At 48.7% G+C, this 10,770-nt stretch overlaps 1 protein-coding gene across 2 annotated transcripts; it reads right to left on the reverse strand.

Annotated features, from left to right (window-relative positions):
- Window positions 1-354: 354 nt before the first annotated feature.
- LOC116940579 (uncharacterized) lies at window positions 355-6,894 on the reverse strand. Of its 2 annotated transcripts, none has more exons than XM_032950564.2 (3): window positions 6,593-6,894; window positions 5,960-6,293; window positions 355-3,893 (listed from the first exon to the last, which is right to left on the reverse strand). In XM_032950564.2, exons 2-3 carry the CDS (start codon window positions 6,264-6,266, stop codon window positions 3,079-3,081), a joined length of 1,122 nt encoding a protein of 373 aa, XP_032806455.2. In that variant the 5' UTR covers window positions 6,267-6,293; window positions 6,593-6,894; the 3' UTR covers window positions 355-3,078. The 2 variants fall into 2 exon arrangements, with proteins under 2 accessions (XP_032806455.2, XP_032806456.2); XM_032950565.2 differs by having other exon boundaries at window positions 6,792-6,886.
- Window positions 6,895-10,770: the final 3,876 nt, after the last annotated feature.

Here is a 10,770-nt window from a genome sequence, read left to right on the forward strand (position 1 = left end):
ACCGAACCGGCGGATTCTGGATCGCAAGTCCAGTGCGCTACCCGTTACATACCAAGGCAAGCCGCCTTTTTCTTGAGTTAAAAAAGGGAAAAAATATGAGGTTCATTGCCGGACATGTTTGTATTTGTTGCAAACAGGAAACCGGATTTTAACATTTTTTTGTTCCATGCGGTTATTGGTAACGTAAAGAAACCGACTTTAACAACCCTAACCCTTATCACGTATAGAACATTCGGTAATACGTACCGTTTTATTGTTTTGTGTAGGCCTATAGACGCAGTATCTGCCATTGTGAACCTTACGACTACAAGTACTGAATCCAAACATTATGAATAGTAATAGGCACGGACATGGTTAAGATAAAATGTCATTGTTTTATTCATAGGATATGTCTTGACCCCTATCGGAATCGAGTCGCTATTACAATCTGTAATTAAGCTTTCTCAAAATACACCTTTAACAAACACACGGTCATTACAACCCAAATATACTGCGATATGATGGTCGCTTTTTCTTATCTCCCATTTTGTTGAAAGAACTTTGCCGCCAATGTATTCCATACATATACATGTACCGACTTAAACATAGTCGCGACAATGTACTCGTTCGTGTTATTAACCGTATAGCGTGGCCTATCACTGTTATTATAACTATTAACTATTAAGACAAGTGGGGCTTGGGCCGGGCACGTGGGTTGAAGAGATGAATGCCACTGGACGAGAATACCGACTTCGTGGCAGCCAAAAGAAAATGGACCGAGACTGGACGTATATCGAAGAGTTGGAGCGATTAAATCAGCTCGCGTGCGGCTGATTAGGTGAATTGTTTTTTTAAATATAATATCGCGGGATAATTATGGATAGCGGCGGCTGGGTAGTGAGGCCTTCATCCAGCAGTGGATTGACCATGGCTGCTGCTGCTGTTGATGATGTTGAGTGTGGCCAATATGAATGCCAATGTGTGTACATGTAACAGAATAGACGAGTGTTCATTTAGCTACTGCACAACGCGGGATTTTTTTTATTCTTCTTGTATACTCGGTGCAAAGAGTAAATAAAGAATAATAATAATGATGATGATGCTGCCGCTCCTGTGCAAATGCCATGGAGTTGAGTACGAGGGTGGCGATTCATCATCTCACGGTGCACACGATGCTCACGACCGCCGATAACACGAGCAGTGAGCGGTGCACTCTGGGTACAGGTGCCTGTAGTAAACATTTGCATGATCTCGTGGATTTTAGGCATTGCACAAGCCGACGCAGTAGTTTTGGATGCCGCCGAAGTTGAACGTGCACCGTGTGTAACGGAGTAAATGGCGTGTCCATCTATTCGTTGAATGAATGACATTGTTACGGTTTTTTTTGGTAAGACGATAATCCATAGTACTGTGCACGTGATCAGAGATGGGAGCGGTGGTGCAGTGGTTCGAACTTTGCGCTGCGTTCCCGGCTACATGAGTTCGATTCCCGGTCACCGATAACATCAGTGGGCGAATATATATTTCTATATTATATATAGAAATATATATGCACCGGTTCTGCCCTCCCCCGCCTTCACCAATTGACACCGACCAAAGTGGTGAAGTATAATCAAAACCCGTGACCGACACGGCGTGGGGTCTGCCTTCATCCTGTCATCCAGCGGTGGATTGATAAGAGGGGCTGGAAATTATTGTTACGATTTTCAATGTCATTATTACAACAACACGCTCAACAACCGTCACGTGAACGCAGGCCGACACCGATTCAGATCGCTCCTTTCGGATTTCCCCTTCAAAATGCAAATCAAATTGAACGGAATAAATAAATAATTTTACCTGCGCGTAATTCACATCCATAAAACGACAACATCTTCACAGCTCAAGGCAAGTTGACTGGAAAAAAATATATATTCCGGAATAAACCGAGCTTCCTTTCCTGTTAATTCGGCATTTTTACAAACGCGTTCCTTTGTTTAGAATATGCGCATACAACAGTGGTTCCCAAACTTTTTGGTATGGACCCCCTCCCCTCACCCTCCCCGGCCAAATCAAGACCACGGGATGCCACGCGCCGCCGCAGCCTTACACTTGTTTCATGTTGTCCACGTTAGTGTGGCTTGACGCCGCAACGTTGCGTTCCCGTTCCCCGCGCACATTCAGCGTTTTCTCCTGCACGGTATCCGTGCCGCAGCCTGCGCCCACCCCCCCCCCACCCCCGGTTGAGAACCAATGACATACAATATATGCACACGTACAGTATTATTCAGTATATGTACATATGCGGTACAGTATGCAGAGCCAAATTTGCAGATATATTATTTTCGCACATGTTGTACTGCACTAAGCCCTGACTTATATGCTCCTCCCCGGTTTCATCAACTCTGCACTGACTAGCGCGGTGAAGTGTGGTCAAATAATAGGCAGTCATCCAGCAGCGGATGGACAAAAAAGCGGCAGTACACGTACACAGTCATGGAAAATCATACAAGGGTGATCGATTTATAGATACCCCACTAAAACAATGGAGACACGTTACATTGATAAAAAAAACCCCATTACATTTCAAAGCCTCTACGCGTCTCCCATCAGACTCAACGACACACTTAGTACATCTGTTAACACTCTGTAAGATACGGAGCCATCGCTTTCACAACAACATTCGATCACCTGTTGAGAATAGGGCGTCATTACAAGTCAGTGGGGGTATCCACAAATGTTTCGCATCTGTATCACCTCGCGCACAGCTGACGTTGGGGAGCTCGCGCGGTTGCTTCGACGCCGTCTCGCCGCCTGTCAGTCTCGCTGCCCCGGCGCGCACTCATTCACAAGCACGGGAGCACGACTGCCGAGGAGACCCACAAACGTCGAAGAAAACGCACCAGACGTTTTGCTTTGCTTCAAAACAAATGCTGCTGCGGCTGCTGGACGATTACTAACATTGGTCTGAAAAGCCAACGACAGGCTGACGGACTAAAACGTATTATTACCGCACTCGTATAATGCGGCGACGGAACGGAGCTCTCTGCTTCTACACCGCCCCCCCCCTACCCCCCAACAACAACAACGCGTCGTGACCAACGAATTCTGTCCACACTCTCACTGCATGAGGCCGGAGCTGCTGGCGGTGTAGGGCATCGAGAAGTGTGTCAAGGCACCGCCGGGGTAGTAGAAGGGGTAGGGGAACGCGAGCGGGGCTCTGACGCCCCCCGCGGGAGCCGCTCTTCCGTGCAGGCCCCCTTCCCGGTAGAGCACGGGCACACGCACGAGTCTGTGCGCCGCCGACACCTGCGCCAGGTTGGCGGCCTCGAGCTCGGCGGCGAGCTGGCGCTTCCACTTGTTGCGCCGGTTCTGGAACCAGATCTTCACCTGCGTCTCGGTGAGGTGGAGCGACGCGGCGAGCCCCGCGCGCTCCGCGCTGCTCAGGTAGCGCTTCATGTCGAACGTCGACTCCAGCTGGAACACTTGGCTCCGTGAGAACACGGTCCGCGTCTTCTTCTTGGGGGGCGCCCGCGGGCTGCCGTGCTGAGGGGGGCTCTCGCAGGCCCTGTCCCCGCTCACGACGATGTCGCCGCCGCCGCCGCCGCCACCGCCGTCATCATCGTCGTCGTCATCGTCATCATCGTCGTCATCATCGTCGCCGCCACCAACAACAACAACAACGTGGGGCGCGGCCGCCCCGTTTAACCGAGGCGCGGTTGCCGTCAGCGCCGGCGGAGTGTCGATGATGATGCTGCTGCTGCTGTTGCTGCTGCGTGGCTCCGTGTGCGCTGGGGAGGTGGCGTGACCGGCCCTCGCCTCCTGATGCGGATGATGATGATGCTGCTGCTGATGCGGCTGCTGCTGCTGCTGTAGTTGAGGTTGGATCCTTTCCTGAGAGACGCCGTGCCCGGCCAATGCTCGCTTGGCCACTTCTACAGACAAATACACGAGCGGTTGAAGCCGGGAACCGCGCGTGTCGGGACTAATTGTACACAGCGCGCTGACGCTGATAACACGCACGCGCTCAGCTTTGCGCACTGTGGTTAAAAATTAGATGATAACATCAGTTGCTGTGAATCACAGCGGTGAGATGATAGAGCCATCAATAATTGCACAAATTAAGTTTTGTTAGTTCTGCCGATAACACCAACACCGACAATTTGAGGGTATATATATATGGGGCGTCTTACTACACTGGTATCTCAACGCGCTTTACATAAACGAGGGGCAAATAATTCGGAAATAAGCTTAATTGTGCAGGGGGCAACCAAACGTGTTGTTAATCTCTGTGAGCTGAGGGGAGAGACATTTGAATGTCACGCGAATTCACTTCGCCATCTCTACACCGACACGTTGACTCGGGGTCCTGGATAGGCGAATGGTCAGTTCTGAGCCTTGAAACGGCAAGAGCAGCAACAACCAGAGCTATTAGTTTGGCTGTGTATATGTACATATGTATATAATAAATCCCCAGCAAGTTCAATATTGTTCTAAAATACAAGTCACATTTCCTGCATATCTGTTTGTAAAGAAATATATAAAATGGTACGTTCACATTATTTAAACATGCGATGTAGTATTGTAATTGCATTGTTTCCAATGCTCTCATGAAATTAACCCGTTGGTGGTGACCCTGTTCAAGTTTATATTACCTCTTTTTATATTGTGTTAACGTAAATACATGGGTATTAATGTTTGCTATATAATACACAACAAACATATCGCCACATCTCAAAAAATATTATTAACCTATTTTTTCTGAAATACTTTCACAACGTTACTTTAAATATAATTTCTACATATTGTGATATTCGTGTGTGGATTATGTTCAGGATAATATAAAATAATATACAGATTTCAAGCATACTATGCGTGCATATAGATTAATGTGCATATACAAACACGCTCACATTTCAAGTGGGTGCAATTTGCGTTTTCTGAACTAACTAGCGTTGTGAAGTATGGCCAAACATTCCCTACGACGAACGAAAGGCGTGGAGAGGCCTTCATCCAGCAGTAGATTGATAATTTTTAATTACCGCTATATAACCCCCCCCCCCCCCCCGAAGTCTCTGTGTATACGGTAATTGTATTCTATGTACAATTATATATATACATACAGTATCGTATGTATATTGTATGTATATAAAATAAAATAACTTAATAGCCGACGCGCATGACATTACTTAGATACTTATAGTTTAATCTGATTGTCATCTTCAACACCGCTCTAAGCCAAACATCGTATCAAGAACGCAATGAGTTTGCCAGCTTTTCATCGGCTTTTGCGGCACACTCCACGGGAGGTGAGATTGTTAGGAACGCTGATAATGCGGATCGTAGGCATTGCGTTCAGCGCGACTCTCGAAAGGCAGTGTAGAACTTCGGACTGAGTGTGCGCTACAGACCAAGCCAATCAACTTCAGCGCCGTCATTTTTCTGGGCTGTCAAATTTCCAATTCTATTCGCATGTGGGGTATAGTTTCTAGCCCTTCTACAACATCATGAAAATTCTAAATATCATCTCGCTCAGCATATCAACAAAATCACACGAATTGAGTCCTAGCTCGCAGGCTAAGCAGAATTTGAGCCTGGAACAGCGCCTGAATGAGTGCATAATAGGTTATTATGTGGTGGGCAGCCATGAGGCAGAGCAACACAATCCCTTATTGTACTGTACTTGCTACAATCTCACGTCTATGCCCACCGCCTTTAAGAAAACCCACTGACCAGGGTGGTGACAAGGTCGAGTCCGATAGCCCCTGCGCCCTGCACGGCGTAGGGTTGAGAACCTTATCCAGCAGCTGATATTTATAGCCGATGGCTGAATACGCGCGCGCGTACACTCGCGGAGCCACGACGCGACTGCTCGGTCGCGACGCATGATATACATCGACACGCAACCCGCGATAGAGCCGAGAACGCACGAGCGGACGGAGAGCGCAAACGACAACGGAGAACAACAGCAAACAACAGCAAATAACAATGCGGTGCGTACCGTGGCAGCAAGCGATCTGGTGTTCCTGCAGCCAGCAGGCGACTTTGCGAGACCCCTCCAAGGGCTCAGAGAGACGGGAGGAGCCCGTGCGATGTCGATCCTGAGCCACAGTGGCGGCGGCGGCAGCGGCGGCGCCCCCTCTCGGAGCCTGAGTGGCGGCAGGGGCCCCCCTTCTCCTCCCATCCGCGTCGCTCTCCTCCTCGCTGCCGCAGTCGCTCCCGTCCGTCTGGGCTCCCAGGATGCATCGGATGGTGAATTTGGAGAGCGAGTGACCTGGCCTCTTGGCCGCGTTTTCCCTGGGCTCCATGCGTGTATCGCTTCCTCCTTTCTCTCTCTATATACACACACACGTACGATGCAGCCGCGTGTTTTGCTACGTCGGCCTCTTACTATCACAACAATCGCGTATGCATACGCCCCGTGTGGCGCTTTTTTTTTTGCTCAAGAAGTAATTATTACACGCACGTTCGGGTCACCCTCCCTACCCCCCCCAGCTGTTTCGCTAACTGCTGCGCATTGTGCGCCGCGGTTGTAACGACGACGTGGCGGGCGAACACTCACGACGCCGAATTCCCACCCGCGACGGGGGTTTTTGTCGTTAAATATTGAGAACCCCGTGACGTGTCCACAAACCCGAGCGAGATCTCTCTGCGTCGATGGACTCGGCCCGCGCGTCCCCGTTGTTGCGCGCAGCGCGGGTGAACGCAGCGCGCGCGGCTTCTTTTTTGCTAAATGCGAAGTTGCGGAAAAGCAACAGCCGCATTCGCAAGAAAAAGGGAAAAGTAGGAAAGTATAAATAAATACAACTTGTTTTAAAATAGCAGGGCCGCACCAGCCGGTATGTAGCCCCTGACCAGAGGTCGAGCTTTTGACGAGTGGCGCATGATAGCGGCAGTGAATCAATCCACAACGAGACCTGTTTACCACCCCCCTCTCTCCCTCCATCATCCTCCTCCTCCACCACCCCCTGCACCCACCACCACCTCCCGCCCCCCACGTACCCCCTCTCCCATCTATCCACCCCTCCCCCTCCCTCCTATACCAACACTGGCTCCACCGCATGCACGTCGCTCGCCTCTCGCGCACTGGGAGAACATCGCTCGCGTTGTGACGGGTCACTGCACCAGACCAATCCTTTCGAGCTTACAGGCTTTTAGTTATTGAGATAATTACACGCGCGGCGCTATATATATGTGTGTGTGTGAGAGTTGCGGGCATCGTTTTATATGTGGCGACAGCTTTTATCCAGCAGTGAATTGATCATGACTAATGATATTATGACTAATGATATTATGACTAATGATATCATGACTAATGATATGCGTGTGTGGATGTAAGAGTGTCAAATCATGTGGAGTTTACAGGCATTTCATTAAAGAGATCATTGCACGTGCAGCGCTATAAACTCGTGCGTACGTGAGTTGGATCGGCGGATGGTCGTATAGATGGAGACGGCCTGCATCCAGCAGTGGATTGGTCATGGCTGAACATCATGGGGAGCAGTGGTTCAGCGTTTAGAGCGCTGCGCTACGAACCCCGTGACCCGAGCTCGGTTCCCGCTCACGGCCAACACCAATTACGATTATCTGAACTGGTCCTGTGCTTCCCCTAGGTCGACTCAGCCTCAAATTCGTACCTGGTGCAATGTGCAAACATCACCACTGGCGAGACAAAGGCGGCCGGGCGAGGTGTTCACCACCCACCCCCTCGTGTGCCGTGTCGGCCTTCATAGGTGCTCGCGAACAGCACTGCCTAAAATGTCTGTTTAAAGCGATATGGGGGATCTTTGCTTGAATTAAAGGGCATAGAATGATTATTATACATGTGTATTTAAAGTGTGTGTAATGAGTATGTGAGATGCAGTAATACACTGATTTGAAAATAAAATTAGTGGTAATTAATTTGCAGGCCTTTTGTCAATCCACTGCTGGATGAAGCCCTTCCTACTCATGTCGGTCAGGTGGGGTTTTTTTTTTTATAGCGCACTTGACCACTCTGGTCAGTGCGACGGGGCCAGGACCCTTTCAGATATCACTCACCACTGATGTTAGCCGTGGCCGCGAATCTAACTCAGGTTACCGAGTTCATAACGCAACGCGCAAACCACTGCGCAACCGATTCCCCTCTATATATATGTCGGTGTGTGAATTACTGGAATACAGTGGTACAAAATACAATTATTAAAACATGCACATTCCTCGTAAATGTATAGTTAACATAGTAGAGACACCGACTCCAAAGCAGTAACAAATTCACGCCAATTACTTTGTTTTGTATTTTTGTAAAGTGATCATGTTTATTTGTTGACTACCAAATAAAGTCAAACATTCGTAATATCGCTCAAGTTCGAAGCCAATTTCATTGGGGTAGATGGCCAGCGGCTTTGAGAGGCCTTCATCCAGCAGTGGATTGGTCGTGGCTGATTATGACAATGAGCAGTATTTGGGTAAAAAACAACATCACGACACAAGCTCGTATTCGTTACCGGTATGCGAGAGAGTTATTTGTACGAAATGTCTCTACATCTCTTAGCAATCGACCGCTTACTGCGCGCAGTTATGTACACACGGAGTTTGACGGTTCTAAGGGCGAACCAGTATGCACAATGAATACTGCGTCGTGTTATGAATGTGATCTCGTTTAATTTCTTTTTTTTTTGTTACCTGCGTAAACGTGATTAAACATTCTTTCCCAGCGGTGCAAGGAAATAATTTGATGTTGTGGCCGAGTGTCCGTTAGGTCAAGAGGATAGATCTCCATTCAAGTGTCGTGGTTGTGATTTCTCACGCATCAGAAATTATTCTAAAACGTCGGCTCTTCCGTTCCAGGTCAACGGGATCGTTGAAGTGCGTTATTTTTACGATTTATATTTCCAGAAAGACGCGCATACTAAAGCAAATGTACCCATGTTAAATAATTTCAAAAGCCACGAACGCTTGCCAAACTAACGTGTATTTTTCGGGCGATGTAAATTTGACATTTCAGCGTGGTTTATGCACCCTATAAAATGAGAGCTCACGGCGAGGGCATGTCTCGTTCAATACAAGGGAGACTAGTGTAAGTCGCGCGCGGCTAGCTCTATAATATTACACACGCACAGCCAAAGCGAACGGAGACATTCATGGGTTTGTCAAACGGAGAAATACAACGGCGCCACGATTAAGAAAGCTGAACTCAGGCGGTGCCGCGTTCTAAATGACGTGGTCGCTCCGTCCACGATGTGACCACGAGTCAACTCACCGCTCCGCGTGAGACCACGAACACCCTGCGCGGTCGTGCGCGGTGATCCCTTCAGCATCCACAGCTGGATGAGGACCTCCCCCGTGCCGTGTGAGTCGTGGACCAATGCGAGGGTTTGGCGATTGGCGAGGATGCATAGACGCGCGGTACAACAATTGACGCGTTCTTCTTGCATTGGCCTCTGCTGCGTAGCACGGCCGCATGTAACAGCCCGGCGTGCATGCATCGCGGTCACATATAAAGGCTCATAGAGATACACAGAGAATCATACCCATATAGATATGTAGATACGTATTAAAGACACGCCACAGTACTGCGATTGTGGCGATGTAACACAAACTAGGGATCGTATGGTAAACCCACAGAGATTCGCAGAGATATAATGAGAATAATGGAGACCCATAGAGATACATAGATACGTATTAAAGACAAGCCACAGTACTGCGATTTTGTCCATTCAACTCAAACTATGGACCATACAGTACAACCACTGTGGTCTGCGCTCCTTCGACGGAGGAGGCACAGCCAAAGTACGCCAACTTTCTCTCCCGAAGCTCTCTCGTGGCTGGCAGACCTCGACATTAACAAGCAACTCGTGAACGCATTGCTGCTATACGCAAGAGTAGAGTCCAACCACCGTGTGGGCTCAGACTTTGCTTAGCTTCCGTCATCAGACGAGAGCGGAGCACATTGCGGAGGATGTGGGCATAGGTGCGGTGACCTCTTCTCCATCAGACTCAGTCGTTTTCTCCGGCGCGAGATAGCCCTGTGTGTCGGCGGGCACCTTCACCTCCGTGGAAGATAGTATGCGTCCACAAGTATATTATTTAAGTACTTTACCTCATGTATCGAAAGTTCAATTTTAAAGTGCAATTGTATTGAGGGACTGCGTGTTATCTTGGTCTCGACTGTGTTTGCTGTTGTTCTGCTACCTTGCCCAAGCTTGAACATTGCTGTGCTTATGCAATTTGAACTTAGAGTATATACTTGATCTATTTTACGTATGAAATTGTGATTTACTTACTATTCCTATACTTTGCACTCCTAATTTTGTTGTATTGTTTGTCGTTGTAACTTTCTGACCCATCCCTACTAGGCACCTGTGAAAAATAACTTCATAGCTCATCGGATTTCTCCATGGATAAATACATATTCTAATGATTTTGACTTCGATACAAAAAAAATAACAAACGATGATTTGACAAAAGCAACAAAACTAACAACCTTACGGCGGATAGCACAGCTGGCAAGTTTGACTCGTGTCCCGTGAAAAAGTGTGTGTTTATGCGGCCGACTCGGCCTCACATGAGTACTTGGTGCGACGTGTAAAACATCGCCACGAGGGAGACAAAGGCGGCCGGGCGTGGCGCTGACCACCCAACCCCCTCGCGTGTTCCGATCGGGCCTTCGTAGGTGCTACTCGCGAGCAGCACTTGCCACCAAGAGCCCACTGAAGCTCAACTGGCGAGCGTTGTATTTGTCTTGTGGAAACTCACACGGAGGCAGCCGTGCAACCACTGCGCAAAGCGCCGCGTTAACGTTACGCGCAGGCGGTACAACTGCGTCGAGGC

This window comes from Petromyzon marinus, chromosome 9, assembly GCF_048934315.1.
Source record: "Petromyzon marinus isolate PM22_M1 ecotype Great Lakes invasive population chromosome 9, UKy_Petmar_22M1.pri1.0, whole genome shotgun sequence".
Lineage (NCBI taxonomy): Eukaryota > Metazoa > Chordata > Hyperoartia > Petromyzontiformes > Petromyzontidae > Petromyzon > Petromyzon marinus.

What these genes read in the sequence shown, in the direction of transcription:
- LOC116940579 (XM_032950564.2), bottom strand. Translation starts at nt 6,266, where the DNA reads ATGGAGCCCAGGGAAAACGCGGCCAAGAGGCCAGGTCACTCGCTCTCC. An exon ending in CCAGATCGCTTGCTGCCACG is followed by an intron (nt 3,894 to 5,959) that starts GTACGCACCGCA and finishes ATTTGTCTGTAG; the next exon opens with AAGTGGCCAAGCGAGCATTG.